The 20428-nt window shown below is 37.6% G+C and overlaps 1 protein-coding gene and 1 long non-coding RNA gene across 5 annotated transcripts in view; one reads left to right on the top strand and one right to left on the bottom strand.

The window, feature by feature from the left end:
- The window catches only part of SLIT3 (slit guidance ligand 3), a 778163-nt gene that overhangs the window by 501203 nt on the left and 256532 nt on the right, over nt 1-20428 (top strand). For all 3 annotated transcript variants that reach the window (XM_051978878.1, XM_051978877.1, XM_051978879.1), the window contains exon 5: nt 18477-18548. In XM_051978878.1, the coding sequence (XP_051834838.1) occupies nt 18477-18548 (72 nt within the window). The remainder of the gene's footprint in view (nt 1-18476; nt 18549-20428) is intronic.
- LOC127550182 (uncharacterized) overlaps nt 13367-20428 on the bottom strand; it is a 59450-nt gene continuing 52388 nt past the window's right edge. For both annotated transcript variants that reach the window (XR_007950787.1, XR_007950789.1), the window contains exon 3: nt 13367-13769. This is a non-coding gene — a long non-coding RNA (uncharacterized LOC127550182). The remainder of the gene's footprint in view (nt 13770-20428) is intronic.

Here is a 20428-nt window from a genome sequence, read left to right as displayed (position 1 = left end):
GCTATTATAACTATAAAACATATTCATTGGTATAAATCTCATTAAGTTGAGCAATTTAATTAAGGTATTGACATGCTTAATTGATACGTGCAAGCAAAGACCATTTTCATAACTCATTTCCATACGCTTTCTGCTTTAAGAGAAGAGGGGAGATGGGGGGAAAAATGGGCTCCGTAAAAATGTTATAGATTCAGCTGAGCCATGTTGTCCCAAGGGACTACTTTCTGCCATTCCCCTTGATTTAGTGCCAGCCCTCCTCTAAGTGGCGCTGCTTTGAGTGGCACTGATGTATGCCCAACTTGAGCTCACGTCAGCTTCTCTTATGATCAATAGTAGAATATTTATATTAATAAAGCACTAAGTTAATTAAATAAAATGGTCTTCTGGGTAAACTTAAGATACTAGGGGATGGGCAAGGAATCAATATATCCTGCCATTTGAACATTAAGTATGTGCCTTGAAATTTTATGGTGCTTTTAAAAAAGTGTCTCGTAATGTAAAAAGTTTGAAACCCTCAGAAGGCTCTTTCTGCCAAATCTTCTCTTTAGCTTCTGGGACTAAGGAAACCTGGGAGTGCAGCTGCAGTTGGGAGTTTAGAAGGAATGACTTTGTTGGCCTTGTCTGCTTACCACTCTATTAGCTAACTGGATTCTCAGCTAGAATTAGGGTACTCTTTTTCCCAGAAGCTGCTTCTGTTGCAGTAGCTAAAATGTGGTATGAGTAGGCAGATGATTCAAAAAATCATCAGATCTTCAGCCATTTCATACATAACCCTAATGTTATAAAAGAGGAAAGTACAGTCCCAAAAATCACACAAGTAATAAATAAGAGTCTAGATTTGAACACAAGACCTCTAGCTCCAAATCTCAAGACCCTTTCCACTCTTATAGCTCTTCTCCTCAGACTGTTCTGAGAGTGAATGCTGCTCAACTAGACTGCCAAAAGAAGATCAGCAAAAATTGGATTGGGGAATGGAAAAAAACCTTAGAAATCTACTAATGCAGTCTCTTCATTTTATAGATGCAGAAATTAAGACCCAGAGAGGAGAAATAGCTTGCCTGGTACTCTTTGTAACTTTTCTCATTTCCTTATGAAACATCTGAATCCCTCAGTTTTGGAAGATCTCATAAGGGCTTAGTTTTTTTCAAAAATAATTTTCCGTTGATCTAAGAGATCCCATACAATCTTCATCCACCTAATGCCAGATTAACTTTATTACCTTTTTTGACAGAATTGTTAAAATTGGTAGATCAGGGAATTCTGTGAAAAAAAATTTATAGAGGTGTTGGAAAACATTTGATCTTCTTTATCAAGTTACTCTTTTATCTTTGTGTTTTTCTTGTGGCAGAGACAAGGTGGTGTGGGCTTGGACGATAGCATTTTTGTATAGATAAGATTTAGGGCTGATTGAATGGCTGGATTCAATGAGTAGTCATTAATAATTCCACGTACATCTCCAATATAGTTTTCCACGTTTGGCCCTGTGTTTACCATGTTTTATCCATTATTTTGCTAAAAATCTTATCAAATTTGCAGATGATGGAAAGCTACAAGGAATAATTAATATATTGGATCACAGCAGCCCCAAAATAAATAAACAAATTAATCTTTAGGGGCAAGAATATTATGCCTGAGTAGATTGAAGTTTAGACATAGGAAATGTAAAGCATTACATTTAGGTCCAAAAAGATCCACTTGAGAAATAAAAGATAAAGGAAAGCAAAGTCAGATTGATAGTTTTTCTAAAACACATCTAGGAGTTTTACTGGACTACAAATACTGTGTTTGTATCTCAAAAGTGCAAGCCAAAAAGATAATCCAGACTTTGGATCCACTGAAATGCCTTTGCTTATAGAAATAAAGCAATGATTCTTCTTTACTTTGCCCTGATTATACCACATCTAGAACATTATATTCACATTTGGTTATGCCCTTTTTAGAAAGGACAGTGATAACTGGAGAACATTCAGAAGATGGTAACCAGGATTGTGAAGGTCCTTGAGTTCATGCCATATGAGGACTAATTGAAGAAAGTGGAAATGCTTAGCCTAGAGAAAGCTTTGACCAAGTTCTTTTCATTTCATAATATATACCAAAGGAAACCATTGAATATTATTAAGCAGGAAAGTACCAAGATAATACTTGTGCATTATGAAATCTAGTTTGACATTTTTGATAAGGATGGAGTGGTAAAGGGAAAGAAAATAAGAAAGAAAACTAGTGAGTAGGATTGAGAAATGTGTGTGAAAGGAGATGCACTGACTGGTAGAAAGATTTCAGAGATAGAACTGATAGGACTAGGAAATTAATTGCATAAAAGCTGGGGATGGTCAAGGAAAAGGAAAAGACCTCTAGGATATTATATGGAATTTTAGAAATTGTCTAGTTTATGTAGATATCAAAGATACAGAGATAGTTTGGCATAAGGGAAAGAACTATAAACCTGGGTTCAAATCCCAGCTCTGACATTTACTATCTATGTGACCTTAACCAAATTATTGATCTTTCTGGACCTCAAATTTTCTCATTGGTAAAAAGAAAGGATTGGAGTATTAATCTTGTGGCTTAGTTTCATCTCTAAATCTATGCTCTGTACCTCCTCTCCTTTCATCCCCTTCGAAGATCCTTACAATCTGACTTCTAATTTTATCATTCAAATGAAACTGTTATTTCTAAAGTTACCAACAGTCTCTTAAATGCTAAATCCAATCATCTTTTCCTAATTCTCATCCTTCTTAGCCTCTCTGAAAGATTCAATAATGTTGACCTCCATTTCCTAGATTGTCTCTCCTCTCTGTTTTTTGGGGAATCACTTCCTCTTACTCTCCTTTTCATCCCATTCCCTAATTAAGTTTAGCTGGCTAAGCATCTCTGTCCTGTGCTCGATTCTCTTCTCTATTTACTATGTCTATCTTTGGATGAGCTCATCAGTTCCCATGTATTTAATATCATTTCTCCTTTTTTCCCCACAATACAGTAAAAAGATGGTTGTCCCTGAAACCGCAAATCTGCTGTGCAAAATTTCCTATTCTTTCAAATATACAACAAAGTTATCATGTAGATGTCTTTTTTTCCCTTTCCTTGCCTCTCCCACTCTTGAAATGGCTACCATTAATGTTACTAAAATGTCTTTAAAGATGACTCCCAGATCTAGGCTTTCTTCTGAGTATCAGTCCCAGATTATTGCCTATTTGACAACTTGACTGGAATGCCCTGTAGACATCTCAAGCTCATTATTTCTAAAACAGATATCATTATCACTCCCTCCTCCTGCTGTAGGCATCTCCATCCTTCTAGTGACCCACATTCACAATTCCGGAATCATTATCACTCTTTGTTTCTCATGTCCGATCATTTGCCAACTTTCACTGATTCTTCTTTAATCCCTTTCTCTATTGAAATGACCACTTCCCTACTTTAGGTCTTCTCATATCTCTCCAGAACTATTTTAGTAGCCTATTACTAATTGTTCTCTCTGTTTAGCCTCTGCCCACTTTAATGCATTTTCCACTTATCTGCCATTATATTATATGTCCAAAGCACAAATATGACCATATAATGTCTCAGTTTAGAAAGCCCCTGTGGCTCCTTTTGCCTCAAAACCTCCCCTTATATCTCCCAACCTAATTATGCATTTTTCCCCATCATGAATTCTTCAATTTAATCAAAAATGCCTTATGTGACATTCCACTTCTATCTGGGCACCTTTGCACATTCTCTAAATATACTTCCCTCTGCCCTTTATCTCTTAAAATCTTTCCTTCAAGGGGAAAGCTAGGTGGTACAGTGGATAGAGCACCAGCCCTGAAGTCAGAAGGTCCTGAGTTCAAATTTGCCCTCAGACACTTAACACTTCCTAGCTGTGTGACCCTGGGCAAGTCACTTAACCCCAATAGCCTCAGCCAAAAAAAAAAAAAAAAATTCCTTCAAAGCTTAGTTCAAGCATCAGCTTTCTTGAGTCCCTTGGCAGCCAGTGTTTCCAGAATCTGAAGTTACATTGCACTACATATAATATATACACATATCTACAGGTGCGCCCTGTGAACATGTGCACAATGTTTGTGTGTATTGCACCAATATACACGTATGTTTACATATATGCATGTGTGTGTGTCGCCTCTCAAAAAAGAATGTAATCTCCTTGAAGAAGAGGTTGTTTTAATTTTACCTTTGTATCCTTATAAATAGTAAGTATTTAATAAATGTTGGTGACTGATTCTATGTCCTTGAGAAATGGAGAGAGAAATGGCACCCTTAGTATGACACTGCTGGTCAGAGGCAGAGGTAGGTATAAAACCCAGTCAGGTATTCTTTCCACTGGCCCTTATTGCCTTCTCACAGCCTCCAAACAATGAAGTGTGTTTCTGTTGTACTAGCCGTGACTTTGGGTGAACCAAGACCATTGGGTGTGAAATAAAAGACAGGGGATTACTAGAATACAGGTGGCGAGGGCACATTGTCTCCTGGGAGACAGTTGGTTCAGTCTGGCCAAATAAGGCACTTATTTCAGAATCTTCCAAACTTGTCTTCCAAACTCCATGAAATCCAGGGACCCAATGTTGAAGTGCTTTCTTTTATATGACTGAATAGTGAAGTTAGGAGAATTGGTTGTATTTGGCATGAGGATTATTATAGAGGCTTTGCTTCCCCCACCCCCCAATAATTCATTTTTTCTCTGATATTATCTGTGCTCATGTCCCATATCTGCTGCCTTTCATTCTAACTGGCCAGAAATGGAACTTAGAATAAATATTCATGTTAACTTCAAAGTTTGTGGAAATCTATCAAGATAAGCCAATTTTTACATAAATAACCAATAAAATAGCATAGATTCTCTGTTCATCAATAGCTGAGCATCCACAAGTGTGAGTTATTACCAATAACTATAATTACTTTGAACTGAACAAATAAGTAGATTGAAGGATCATGAGGAGAAATGCCTTTCTTTAGAATTAATGCAGCTTAATGGCTTAAGCGCTAATATGCTTCATCTGATGTTGGGCTTTGAGAAGCCAGCCTTGTAACTAAGAATGCTGAGCTCCTGCTGAATAGCTTTACTGCTTGGATGGAAGATAATTTTCAGTCATTCTGAAGCTGCATTGATTTTATCGGCAGAAGGCCCTAGGATAGTGTTTCACCTTCAGCACAGAGACTTCTCTTTTTTAATGGGCTTCTGAAAAGTAACAACATGGAATGGGGATCACCTCAGATTGTAGCATTGCATCCAAATTTCCTAACACCTGGACAGCTCTAATAAGTAATGCAGAAGACTCCATTATAACGAACAATTATGGAGCCATTATCTCACTGGACCAAATGTTGTTTTCTAATTAATAGATACTCTTAAAACTAAATCCATGTTGTTTGAATTATATAGATTGTCTATGAATATGGACATAATCATAAATAAATCATAAATTATACATAACCATTAATAGATAACCTATAAATAACCCATAATTTTTGATATCTATGCATTATCCAGAGATTCAGAAGAAGGATCCCAGAACATTAAAGGCTTTTCACCCTATTTATAAATTTACTGAAGGATATAGTTATGAGATGCACAGGTCGTTCAGATTTGGATAGGTGACATTATACTTTTTTTGATGGAACATATTTTTTAATGACATAAGGGCCATTGAAGAATTGAAGTCTCTGTATATATTCTATATTCCTCAGATGTTTATTTAATTCACTATGTCACTTTAGCTATATAAATTTATTTTAATCAAAGGCTCTAAGTTGGGTGGTCCTCAGAAGCAAAACTTTTTTAATTACATGAATAGAAATAGAGACTGGATCTTTGATTGCATTGATATAGGGAACATCGAGAGGATGAAGCTCCCCTTCCCAATGGAGATCCCATACCTTTTCTGTTTAGAATGAAGAGGGTTAGTGACTTGCCTGATGTCATACAGCCAGCTTGTGTTAGAAGTGAGACACACAGTAATAAATGTATTTAATCAGGGAAAAATAGATGGGTCAGAGAAGAAAGAAGGAAGAAATTGGACATTTGTAGCCCATCTAGACTAGGTACTCCTTTAAGGAACAAGCTCATGGAAGTAGGTTTTGTCATCTAAGAAGTATACTTCAGTAGCAAAAAAGAGATGGTAGTGTGACTGCAATACCCTACAGGTTAACAAGGATAACTTCTCTATACTGTGGCCTGCTATTTTACCTTGTCCATGCGACCACGTTACCTTTAATCTTGTCCCTGAAGTCAAATTCACCAGTATTCTGGTTCTATTATTGAATCAAGAAGAGCAGCTTCTTCTATGTTGTTATTTGAGCTTCTAAGTAAAGCTCTGGGGAAAAAGCAATAACACGGGCATAGGAAAAAAAAAAGGGTAAGCCTTCAAATAATCCCTCCTGATTTCCCTAGACCTACAGAAATGAAACAAATCCCAAGGCATATGCTTGAGTTCTACTACCACTTCACCCCATCTCACCCCCCCAAAAAAAGTGCTGGAGGTGGAGAAAGGAGCATGGAAGGAGAGGGTATCTCAAAATATTTGCTCATTACAAAATAAACAAATATCTCTCAGGGACATATTGGTGTGAAAGGCTTTTTTTCATGGCCTAACTTCCCACCCCTGAGTGCAGAAGTAAATTATCCAGTATTTTTTCAGTTATATAACCTATATCAATTTATCTGCCTGTTCACAAGAAAGTAAAAGGCAAACCCAGGTTAGTTATCAATGACGGGACTGACCATAAGCATAAACTGAGTTGTGAGGTGGTTAGGTGAGCTCTGGGACACAGGACTGTCATCCTTATTCTTCATAGTGTCCATTCCCTTCCCTATTCATATGTCTTGTCTCCCCCTCCCCCTTTCATACAGAAAGGAGAAGATTCCATTTCTTAATTGCAGAGCTGTTTGGCATGGGAATGGGTTTATGGAAAAAGAGAAGACACAATTTGGGCCATTTCTCTAGAGAAGACAAGAGAACAAGGACTTTCTTTCAATTAATCAGAAAATGCTTGGCTCCAGGGTCTCCACAAGAGAATTGATTTACATAAAGCCACTTCAAAAGATGAATTTGACTCCCCCTTACTCTTATTCTGCCCAGCCACCATCAGGCATGTTAGTGGCTTTCAGATTGACAGTGTCAGCCTCTACAATCAAATTAGAGATGAAAGCATCTGATGTCAGCCTGGGCAAGGGGAAGAAAGAGTGGGGGGTGGGGTGGGTATTGAGTAAGACACAAAGGAGAATAGATCAGAGAGCCAAATAGTCCTTTCATAAACCCATGATACTAAAAGGCAACATCCAGCCTTGGAAAAAACAAGGCACCTAGATTCGGTTCTCCAAAACACGGTGGCTGTACATAACTAGCCTACTAAACTGGCACAGCCCTTTGGGCCAGATGATGAAGAAAGATCTGATCAGATGAATGGTTTCACCCAGACTTTTTTAGATTTTTAGAAACTGTTCCAGGTTACAAAAACCACAACTAGAACAAAGCTCTCTAGCATGCTCACTAGATGAGTCAACTGATTAATAAGCATTTGTTTGCTGCCTGAGTGCAAGGCTAGGCTACCCTGTAGCTGAAATGGGAACAAACCCGGCCAGGGATATGTTAGTCCACAAAGGTCTTACCTTACTTAAGCATATAGTCAACAGGGCCAAAACTAGAGTAATGAGACTAATGAGGAATTCCAAAGCCCCTATAATATAACAGTCCGAGTGCTAAACTGTGATAATCCTAGGGATTAGTAAGCAGACTGAAAAAATCTGCACTGGTACCATTTGTCAGAGATGATCAGTCAATTATAATGCTATTTCATGAACACAAAGAGCTGTTAGTTTGAATTGCATATGATAATTAAATGAATGAAGATAGTATTTGCAATAGCATTTTTGGTTAATCCTGCCAGCTCCAGTTTGGTGGCAGATTTGGAAAAGCTGACTATGATTGGAGACAAAGAGCTCGATCTGGTTAAATTACTGGAATTACTTTTGTTCTGACTATTCTGTATCTTGTATTAGCTTCATACTTCTTCTTCCTCTTGTCAAAAACTCTAACAAGTTTAATATTTAGAACTCATATTTAGACCTAATGGTCATCTGTGAAACCAAAAAATTCTTTCTTTTGACTGGAGACAAAAGATCATACAGGGTAGTCTTAAAGGGCATCCTAGAATGCAGTTATAACTCATAGCACTCATTCTCCCAGACCCCAGGCTGAAATTTGGAATCAGTGTGACCTTAAGCAAGGTGCTTCCTCTCTAGGACACAGTTTGTTCATCTGTTAAAAAAACAAGGGGATCAGACTAGACTCCTTCTAAATCTAATAAGTCTGGGCTCATGGGATTTGAAGCCAAAGGGTCTGGGGCTCCTGTATTTTAGTATAGTATTATTTTTTCCTATTTACATGTAAAGATAGTTTTCAACATTTGCTTTTATAAGATTTTGATTTCCAGTTTTTATCTTCTTTCTCCCTTCCCTCTCCCCAGAATGGCAAACAATCTGATATAGGTTATATGTATGCAATCATATTAAACCCATTTACACATTAGTTTTGTTCTGAAAGAAGAATCAGAACAAAAGGGAAAATCCATAAGAAAGAAAAAACAAAACAATAAAAAAAATGAAAATAGTATGTTTTAATCTGCATTCAGACTCCATAGTTTTTCCCTGGACATGGATGGCATTTTCTATCATGAGTCTTTTGGAATTGTCCTGGATCATTTAATTGTTGAGAGGAGCCAAATATGTCAACGTTGATTATCATGCAATGTTGTTACTGTGTACAGTATTCTCCTGGTTCTGCTCACTTCACTTGGACTCCACATCAGTTCTACCACCAATATAATGTGACCGTAGGAAACTTGCCTTTTCTGGCCTCATTCACCCCTACACTCACCTCCCTACTCAGTAAAACTGTGAGAAAGCATAAGACAAAAAGCTAATGAAGCCAAATACTTGAATTTGTCCTCCCCATCTTATTCTCTGTGGTTTGTTCTCTCCTACAACAAATTTTGAAACATTTCTTTTTGGAGAGGACAGTTCATCATCAGTTTTCATCAGTTGCACCATTTTTGTAATCTTTTAAGAGGGACATCTCTATCTTCTTCCCAACTCAGTTTCCAGGATATAAATACTTCCACTAAATGCTTAGCCCAATTCATATTACCTTTTGTCCCTAAGCAGGGATTCCAGAACAATTCTTCATTCAGTAGTCTGTTTCTTTTCTACCCAAATCTAAGAGAGGAATTATAACTACACATACCCAACTTTGCTAACTACATTTGTTTTATATCTTTCACAACTGGTCTCCAGGGATTTGAGTTTCTCTGGTGTAAAAGCGGCATCCATTCTATTTACATCTATATTGTTGTCTGCCTTCTTAAGTGTCAGGAATCCCCAAGCAACTGATATATAGATGTTGAATTTAAGTAAAACAAATATAACACCTTACCACAGTCAGGGTTTGATCCTGACATTTAAGTGATACTTGCTTATCAACTACAAGTTTTTGCCATAAAGCCAGACTAGTTATCTTAAGTTGTTTTTTTTTTATTTAATTTCATATTGATGACATCCTGATGTTTAATAAGCTAACTCTGGGCAATTACCATGGCCCCCAGAGAATATAGGTCAGCTTTGGGTCTTTACTTTTTCTTTCTTTTTTTATATATTTATTTATTTTATTTTTAATTTATGGAATAAAGCAAGTACTTCCATAACATGGTATAATAAAAAGTATGATTACACATGAAATTGCAAGTCTATTATGTATAATTTGCTATTACTTTTATAGATAACAGTAAGTTTATCATGCAAATTTCTTTTTTTCCCTTCCCTTCCCACACCAATCACTCATATTTATAAGATCACAGTTCTGGACCCAAACAAAATAAAACACCATATTATAGGTACCATTTTGAGTAATTATAAATATATAAATATACTAGTATGTGCATATATGTAACTATATATGAATTGTGATGTACTTAAACTGATCATGCAGGTATATTTTAACTAGTCTCCTGACATTTAATATTAATAATCCCAGCTTAGCAACTTATTAAACCCCTGGTTGGGATGGCTTGGATCTTTTTCATGAGTTTTCCTGAGAAGGCAAAATGGGGGCGGGGGGGGGGGCAAAGAAAGAGAAAGAACGCATTGCTTTTGTTGACATCTTTCTTTCATTTAATAACTTTTTAATGTCACTGAAGCAGCTAGAGATAAAAACTCCTGCTGTTCCCTCAGCAAAAATATATTCAGAAAGTTAGCTTTGGTGAATTGGGAAAGAATTGTTTCTTGCTTCCTGGTCAATATTTTGATTTTTTGACTCCCCAAGATTCATAAGTTTATTTGGGAATCATTTTGGAACCTCTGCTGTATTTTCCCTTGGACAAAGGAAGCCTCATAATAGAAAAGCAGCAGAAGAAATGGGGGCTTTGTTACTGAAACATGTGCTCTGGCCTCATTCAGCTTTGACAGTGACCCAATGGCAAAGATGTGATCTTGCTTATTAAGATAAATTGCCAGTAGGAGAGATTTACTTATTAGGATAAATTCTCAGTGAAGTTCACATTGTAAACCTCCTGAGGAACCATTTCTCTCCTGGAAGTCCCTTGTGCTGTTTAAGACAAAGGTGAGCAGAGCAATTTTTTATTTTTTTCTTGAAACACATAGTGATATGCAGCAGATTTATTCTGGGGGCGGGGGGTAAGGGGGAGATCTTTATATAGCTATCCACCTAGGGAATAATATAGTATTACCTTCTCTTCTTCTATTTTCCTTCCCTCTTTTCCTTTCTCCCTTCATCTCTTCCTCATTCTTTATCCTATCTTCCTTTCTATCTTCCTTTCTTCCCAAGTCTAAATCCCGTAAAGCCATGAAGATAGAATCCAAAGCCCAAGAATCTAGGACTCCTAGTTCTAATATCAGGTCCTACTTTCTAATATCTAATAATCTAATAAGTGAACCTAGGAAATTCACATTTCTTTAATTCTTCTCCCTTCTCTACATTAGACTGATTACCACCTAGATCTTTAATGACTAGCCCCTCCACAAGTAAAGCAAAAAGAAATGCTTGAATATTATTATCTTCCTCCTATACCTTCTGATTTATTCTATTTTTCAGTAAATTTTGAAAAAAGCCTAATATGACATGTTGGTTTGGAGGGGATTGTTCCCAGAAACCTTCATTACTCCTGTGTGTCTTTTAAAAGCACAGTCTCTATCTGCTTTCTAGCTCAGGTCCAGGATGTAAATACTCTGAGGAAGGATTTCCTCAACCTAGTCCATATTTGCCTTTTGTCCTAGATCAGGAATTTGAGAGCATTCCTTCATTTACAGACAAATAGTAGGTGACTTCTCCTCACCACAGGTCTTAGAGAAGAATTCTATACTTAAACTGATACATGATCAATAAATATTCAGTCTTGCCACTCCTGACTTAAGAATCAAAAAGACCTAAGTTCAAATTCAGCTTCAAATTGCATTTATTAGTTACATGATTCGGGGTAACTCAATTACTCTTTCTCAGCTTCAGTCTTCCCATCTATAAAATGGGAATAATAATAGCAACTCTAGTGCTTCATAAACTTGTGTGGACTCAGCAAGTTGACATATGTAAATCACTTTGCAAGCCTAAAAGCATTATATACATTCTAGCGATTATTACTATTATAATGAGAAATTTTGAGTCTCCAAATCACTTGTTCTGATACCCATTATGCCAGTGAACTATTATATATGTATAAACTCAGATTAATTTTAGACTAAGCTAAAAGGAATTTAGAAGACAAGTAAATCTATTATTGCCACCTCCAAATTGTTGAAGCCATTCCATATAAAAATCTCATTAATTTTAAATTTTAAGTTCTTTTTTTTTGGATAATGATGAACTGAATTTACTCCTATCAAGTTTTCCATTGTCTCTATTGTGTTGCAGACATGGAAGATGGTGTGCATTGGTGGGAGTGAAGTGGGTATGAGAATGCAGTGAAGATAGAAGAAGAAAATGGAGCAATCCCTCCTTGAATACTAGATTCAGTTCCCCTTGTTTGCTCAGCTCTTCATGCCTTCGTTGCTATCTCTAATACCTATATTCTGGCTGGTGTAGCTTTCAGGATTATTTTGCTCAGTCAGCAAACCTATTGCTCCAAAGTTCTTCTGTCTGTACACATATCTAGTCCAATCTTCTGTTAGACTCTTCCAGTCCTGTTCTCATTCATTTCCCCAAGGAAACCAGAAGTAAAAATGAAATCTTATCTCTAAAGTTTGTCTAACAATGGTATCCTGTAGCTCTGTGGTTCTGTGTGGAAAATAAGCAAAGAGAATTTTTTTTCTCCCAACATCTCTTCCTTTGATTTAATGTAAAGAATAAGCAGAATGTATATGTTTTCTTCAGTATAGGAACTGTAAAATCCAAATCTCTCTCCCCTTCTCCTTTATCCTTACAGAAAACAAAAACACTTATGTATGCACACATACATATGTACAACACACAAACACCCATAACAATCATAACCATGAAAGTCAGTGGGATGAACTGACCTATGAAATGGGGGAGAATGACAAAATTAATTAGAAAACAGATTCAAACAATATATGCTCTTTATTAAAATACACTGCAAACATAAAAATTTATACAAAGTTAAAATGACGGGGTATAATAAATTCTACTATGACTTAGGATAACTTGGAAAAAAGCAGAAGTGTCCAACATGATCTCAGACAAGGCAAAAGTAAAAATATCCATGAATAAAAGAGATGAACATTTTTCCCTCTTCCCTGATACTTGTGGATAACACTCATTCAACAAGCATTTATTAAACAACTGATAAATGTAAGATATTGTCTAGGCCCTAGGAATACAACTGCAAAGAATTTTTTCAATAACTTTACATTCCAATTATTGAAGAAACTTTTGTAGGTAAACCTTGCTAACTAGAAAAAAATCTTTAGAACAAATACACTACCTTCTTCTACTTACTACCTCCCCCTTCCCACTAAGAGAATCTAGTTTCCCTCTACCTCAGGGGACAATAGGAAAAAGGTGTTTTCTCACTATATATCCATTGCTATCTGTACTCTTCTTGTCAGAAATGGGAGATTTTCAAAGTTGGAAGGAGCCTTCCTGTTTATAGAGATCTGTAGTTTTGGTGTGATTGTGGGAATTCTTTAGAAATTGGAGAATTATCAACTTAATTCCACAGTTTTCCAAATTTAGAGAACTTACTACAACAAAACAAAACAAAACCCCACATTCTGTTTCTTGAACAGGTGACATAAACATTAGAGAGGCTCCAGCTTCAGAGTATTCTGTATAAGGCTACCCCTGGAGAAAGGGAAGAGAATCCATATAGTAACAGTTCAACCAGGAGACAAATGGCTGTAGTGGAAATAATGCTAAAACTGGAGTCATAAAAGCTGATTTCAGATCCTGGTTTTGTTTCTTACTATCTGCAGGACATTGGGCAAATCATTTAATGCCTTAGGACCTTGTTTTCTACAATTTTAAATTGAAAGGTTTGATTTACATGACATCCACAGTCCCTTGCAGTTGCAGAACTTCACCTGTTCTGCCTACTACACAAGATGTCATTTTACTTGGATAGGATTTCTGGGCACAGTGAGTATGACCTGGGCAAGGGTGATTGCATAATGCAAAGAGAACTTTATTTACAGCCATTTAGTTTACTGGAAGCACAGTTTCCCCATATGCAAAATGAAGCCATTAGAACATATTCTTTCTACGGGTCCTGCCAGTTTTCAGTGCTGTGATTCTAGAAGTTCTCTTCTATTTCTAGACAAAGAGAAGATAGATATTCAAATTATTGTATGGATTTAAGGGGAGAAATGAGGAGAAAGGGCATAGAAATGGTGCAAGGAAAGAGATGGGAGACAGGCAGGCAGAAGAAGTTGGGAAATGTCTTTTACTGATTCACTGAGGACAATTGAGGACTGATATCATGGAGAGGGCTGCGGGAAGCACTTTACAGCAGCTATACTGAAACTAGACAACCTTTCAATCCATTTATCAAAGTGTCTACAGTTCCCGTTTCAAGGCAGATGAAGCAATAATAAATTTGTGAAGAAAGTTAATCTGTGTCCAAAGCATTTTAGTAAATTAAAAAGAGGGGGGGCAGATGGGGGATATATTGGTTCTTGCCAACTCCGATTTGACTTACTGTCTCCTTAATAAGTTCTCCCTGGTCTTGTATTTTTGGATAGAATAATCAGCCAGTTAATCATTTTCCGGAAACTAAAGAATGCTCTCTAGCTAATGCAGTTCTCGATTCTTCTAAGACTTTAATCATTTTTAAAATGTACTAAACCCTTTCCCCATTTTCCATTGCAGTAAGCCCATTTCCTAGCTCTCCTTTTAGTCACCTGCAGTGATTGCCCCTTGTTCATGATTCATTTAGAAAGACTACTATAGGCTTGTAGAATCATATATTGAGAATTGAAATGAATCTTTGAGGTCATCTGACCCAACCACTTCCATTTTACATGCAAGGAAATTGTGACCCAGAGAGGTAGTAAGTTCACATGTTTCTTCTTTGGGGAGAAAAAAAATATGCTATTTCTGGGGCATTCCCAGAATTTTTCTGCTTTTGTCTCCATGAAACACCCCTGCCATGAAGGGTGAGCCACTAAAAACTTAGCAGGCAAGTGTCCAGAAATAGTGTCCTGGACAAAATGGATAGACATTGTTATTTTTATTTAAGCTTCAGTTAAAAGTAGTTGCAATAGTCTTTCTCAAGGTTGGTGCTCCTCAATGGCTCTGTGTTTTGGAATCAAGCTGAGATAAACATGTTATTAGTGGCCCTCACAAAGACCCTGCTATAATTATGAAGGGACAGTTACAGAAAATGAAGCTTGTAGCCCTGAACTTTCTTCCCCACTTCATCAGTAACCTCTTTTCAGCTGTCAGTTTGTCAGACCAGTCAAGGTATTTATGAAATCAAGAGACAATCCTGCAGATTGATGGCAGCGGTATTGTTATTCAGAGAAAAATAGCTCAATGGAAAATAAAATTAATAAAATTTACAAGCAGATTGTCATAGGGAGCAGATGAATTTCCTACAATTTCCTGTTTGGCTGGACTTGGGAAAGTGATGCTGAGCTGTAGTAGTGTAAATTAGGCTCATTAGCTATGAATAGGACCAGGCATCTTGCTCAGCTGGGGGGACTTGATTCCAAAGGTGATCTTCCACAAGAAAATATATAGCAAAAAACCAGTGTATACTTTGTTGGGTTCTGAATTCTTAGTGAGGCTCAGAATTCTATGTGTGTTGGCATCATGAATTCAGCCTTTGTAAAAAGGTCACTCTCCTTTCCCGGAGCAATGCCATCCCAACTCTTCCCCATTTCTACAGTTTAGCTGTTCTTCCAGAGCTATTTAGCCCAAATAACATCTGCCCCATGGTGTTTCTGGCCCCACAATAGCAGATTGCAGCTGTCCTTTCATTGCCTGCTGCAGATTGGGAGTCCAAGTGTTGATTCTGATATATCATCTATGCTCCTCATAGCTCTGTACCCTCCCACCAGTTTAATGATCTACTTTTAGCCATTTGAGTGCCTTGAGTTCCTCTTCATAGTGGAGAAGACAGTAAAAACATATATTGGAGGCTGTGGGGTATATTCTTTTTCAGGTTGGCTGGGGAAGTCAGCCTCTGTTTGACTGCAGCTGAGAAGAGGCTTGTCTCCCAACAGTCTAGTCCGTCTGTGAGTGTCTGAATGAAAACAATTGTGCCCGCTGAGAGCCCTGGGTGTAGACTGGATGACTGGGAAAAATTGAATTAGTTTGATGACAAGAACTTAGTTCCCCTTTTTCCTTGGGTCTGATGGAAAACAGTAGAGTGCCCTCAGTGACACTTTCTGACCTCTGGTGTCATCATGGGTTTTTGTTCAGGGACCAACTCCAGGCTGGAGCCCTCTCATTGAATCAAGCTGGTCTGGGGAAGGCTGGGGTGGAATTCATTGTAGGTCCAAATTGACTTAAACACTAGCAGAAAAAAAGAAAATGGATTTGAGATGGTGAGTCCCCTATCACTGCACCCCAGAAATCACAGTGACCTATGACTACCACCCAAAAAATGAAACTGAATCCCCAGCATGAATTGTATCTGGCACAATGAGCATATCAAAAAATTGGTTCCAGTGAGCATCATTGAGAAAGATTTGGACATCTAAAGCATCTTAGCATCTCTCTAGGTACAGGAGAAATAAGGGGGTGTTTTTGGGGGAAGGAATTTCACTTTGCCTTTCCTCTATTTCTCCCATGACTTTTTTGGTTACTATTGATTTAAAAGAGTTTTTAAAAGTTAGTTAAAACTAACAAGTTTTCAATGAAAGTTAATCACTGTTATTTAAATGGCAGGACTCCTTTCTAGACATATGTGGATAGAGTTTTGCTTTTTTTAAAAGATATCTTTAAAACATCACTGAATTGTAATTGTGAGTTCAGAGATAATTGTGTTTATATCTTCCCATAATATAGAGTAGATTTTCACCCAGATGCTTCAGTAACCTATTTTTATTGAAGTAAACCTATTTTGTTTAGGACATAGCACAAAAGTTTGGTAAGGTCACCTTTTTTATGGAGTTTACATGTAAATCTGATAAGTCTATCCTGAGTGATAAGGAGAAATCTTAGAGTCTAGTCACTAGGTCTCTAGTTTCTTAGGTTCAGCACATCATTTAATCACCCTGATCCTCTTTGGGAAAAGAGGCAAAAACAACATAGCCTTGTAGCTATAAGGCTATTCTGAGGATCAAGAAGCCTTGCCTCTCTCTATATATATATATATATTACAGAAACATGTGTAAATCACTTAAACTCTTAGTGCCTCTGTCAAATCTTTGAAACTGTGAGTTTGAGGCTTTATTTCCATTTGCATCAGTGGAGTGATTTTCCATACCAAGAGTTCCTCACACCAAAGAACTCACATTTAGACTTCCTCTTAAAAATAGAAAAACACATTAGCTGGGCTAATAACATATGTCTTGTTCAAGGATGAAAATGGGATAACACAACATCACTAGAAAATTTAAGATGTTACTATGATTATTGAATTCTTTTAACTCTCCATTGAAATCTAAAGTAGCTCTTAGGAGAAGTAGGGGAGTGTAGTGAGCACTGAACCTAGAATCAGAGACTTGAGGTTGGAATGTCATTTCAGATACTAATTAACTATATGGACTTAAGCAAATCAACTCACTCTGTGGGCCTTGGTTTCTTTTCTAAAATGAGAGGGCTGGACCACAAGATTTCCAAGGGTGTCTTTAGCTCCAAGTTTGAATCCATATATGGATTCAATATACGACAGTGCCATCGACTAAAAATGTTTCCTGTTTTATTCTGTTCCCACCAATATCTCTGATTATTTTTCAGTTCATTTAAAATATACTTTGCATTTACTCAGCTGCATACACATTGTATCCACCTACTCTCCTGTCCCAGAAAATGTAAGCTCCTTGAGGGCAATGAATGATTTCACATTTGTCTTTCTCCATGCCTAACATAGTGCCAGCTACATAGTAGATACTTGATAGGTACTTCCTGAATGTATCAAACTGAATTAAAATATTTCCACAGGCTCAGTTCTTTCAGAAAATGTTATGTTATTCTTAGAAAAGGCAACTAAGACCGTATGGGCCTGACCATAGATAGAGAGTAATAATGTTAGGGAACTCTACACTTGGTGGAAATCAAGCTGCTGGATTAGCCATCCTGTTATCCTGAATGGGAATGCTGTTAGCCATGTTTAGCGCTAGCTCAGCTGCCACCCACAATTTCTACTTGGGGCAGGTTGCTGAAATACTATTGGAATTCATCATTCTTGTCAATGAGAAAGTCAGGAGTGGGGGATGGGGAGAGGGGAGAGAGAATGGGTATGGGGAAAGCTTCTAGATATTTTTTAGCATCTTCTGTTACTTGACAGTTGCCCACTCAGATATGTCTACTGCACTTTTATCCTCTTTACTGCACGGTTACTGTCATGGGGCTGCCTGTATCGAGGTGGTCCTTCACTAGCAGCCACCAGAGACTAAGAATATCTAGCAGGTCAATTGTCTTTGGCAGCTGCTGTGTTCTAGTTCCAAGTGACAAAGGGAAAGTGGTGAGATTAGTAAAAGACATGGGAGGAGGGGAGGAGGAATGCTAAAAACTGTCAGGGCAGCAAGGGGCCCACACTGGGAGGTGGAATAAACATGGAACTGGGTGCCTAGTATAACAAATAGTTCAGCAGCTTGTGGCCTGGAGGTGGGGGACCACCCACACTGTGCGGCCAGGGAAGGCAAAGCTATGCTCTTTGCCTGGTAACCATTTCAACAAATGCTGTAAGTTACAGAACAATGTGGATGTTGGGTCCCGAGCCAGAGACTAAACAATCTGGAAAACACTTTTAACTGTGACTAAAGACGCCATGGGTTTTGTGATCTTAATGTGATGCAGATAAAGCAGGGGGCTTGGTGATTCACAGGATGCTTTTCTTCCCTTGTTTAGAGATCTGAGCGAGAACCAGATTCAGGGAATCCCGAGGAAGGCTTTCCGAGGCATCACTGATGTGAAGAACCTGTAAGTGATGTTCAAATTATTTGTTCTCCTGACGTTTGTCCTTTTCTGTTATGGGGATGAGCAGGTCATTGAAAACTCAGAGTACTGGGGGCAAGAGATAGGAGAGGGGGAAGGAGTTGTACTTGTTTCTGTCTCCATGCATTTATTTGACATTTATTAAATGCTTGCTGTGTGCCAGGCACTGTGCAAAGTGCTGGGAATATAAAGGTGAAAAATAACACAGTCCTTCTCAGTGGTCTTATAATGTGGGAGATATCGTGCATATCAGGAGTCTTTTACACTCAGACCCTAATGAAATTCATTTCAGGGGTTTGGGTCAAATGTTCTCCAAAGGCTTTATTTTAAATTCCACTGCAGGTGTACCAGGGCAGTTATTTTATTTCCTTTTTTGGAGGGGGGTCCCTAGTTATTACCTGGAAAATGTGTCCCAGGGCCTTGAAAGTATTACTTGCCCTTTTACAAGAGGAGAGGTAGCACCCTTTGATCAAATCAATTGCAATGGCCCAGTATCAGCAAAATCACGACCGCCTTTGTCAAAGGAGTCTCCTCCAGCCTGATGTCTCATCATCACCTCTCGACCATTTCTTTCATGATTCTCAGGGTGATTTCACAAGTGTTTCAGCTCGTCGAGTTGACTGCAGACACCTTCTGAGTTCTTCTGCGTTGTCTGCCCAAGCAACTGTTTTCCATATGTGTAGAGTACATATGTCAGGTTTGGAGATGAGCGCTGAGACATGGTCTGGTTTCCATATACAAACATTTCTGCCAGTTGGCATCCCCACAATTCAGGGGCAGAACGCTCCACTTCTAGGGATGAGTTTTTTATGACTCCCAACTGTCACTTTCTCTATAATTAATGTAGAGATTTTCAGTTTACAGAGATCCACCAGGGATAAAAGTGATGACTTCCAGATTTGTGTTATCAGCCCCTACATTGCTGAGAAAGATATTGCTAAAGGTTTAGAGCAAAGTCGGTATTTTACATACAGGCTTAGATGAAGAAATGAGAGGAGGAGATGTGTCAAGGTAGAAAGTAGAGGTGTTTGAAGCTTCTTGGAAATAGCACACCCATATGGACTATCAGGAAGACACCAGATATATAATCCTAGAAAAAGCACTTACTGCTATTTGCCTTAGTTTCCTCATCTGCAAAATGGGGACAGTAATATCCCCTTCTTTTCAGAGTTGTTGTGAAGCTCAAATGTGATAATAATTGTAAAGTACTTAGCATAATGTCTGCCACATAGTAAGTGCTAGATAAAAATATTAGCTATTATATCATTATTTTTACTATTATTTGCAGAGAACCAAGATTGAGCTGCAGAAATATCAAAAGAAAGGTTTACAGCCAGAGAGATGTAGGTCAGAGATAAGATAAAACTTTGTTATAACTGCTGCTTTCTTTATAAGAAAGCCTAGTATAGGGGAAAACATAAATTTATAAGCTAAATAATTTATAACAATAGATGGCATTCTAAATAGTGCTTTAAGATTTACAAAGCACTTTACATTTCTTAATACATGTAATTCTCAGTCACCTTATCATAGAGGTGCTATTATTATCCTGATTTTACAAATAAAGAAACTGAGGCAAGGAGAAGTCCAATGATTTACTTACCATCATACAGCTAGGGAATGTCTGGGGCAGGATTTGAACTTGGGATTTGACTCTAAGTCCTCACTATATTGTGCCACCTAGCTTCTAATAATCCCCCATGTTTGTAAATAACACTTTTCTTTTTTAACATTTTGAGATTTCATAACATTTTGTTCTTCAGGGTTTCCAGGGAATATGAGTATCCACAATAACAAAATAAGTCCATAAGCTAAAGTATTTCTATAAAAGTCATAGACTTTTGGTGTTAAAAAGAATCTCAAAG

The sequence above is a fragment of the Antechinus flavipes genome, chromosome 2 (assembly GCF_016432865.1).
Source record: "Antechinus flavipes isolate AdamAnt ecotype Samford, QLD, Australia chromosome 2, AdamAnt_v2, whole genome shotgun sequence".
NCBI lineage: Eukaryota > Metazoa > Chordata > Mammalia > Dasyuromorphia > Dasyuridae > Antechinus > Antechinus flavipes.
Note: the sequence above shows the minus strand (reverse complement) of the source record. Positions and strands in the feature narration are given on the sequence as shown.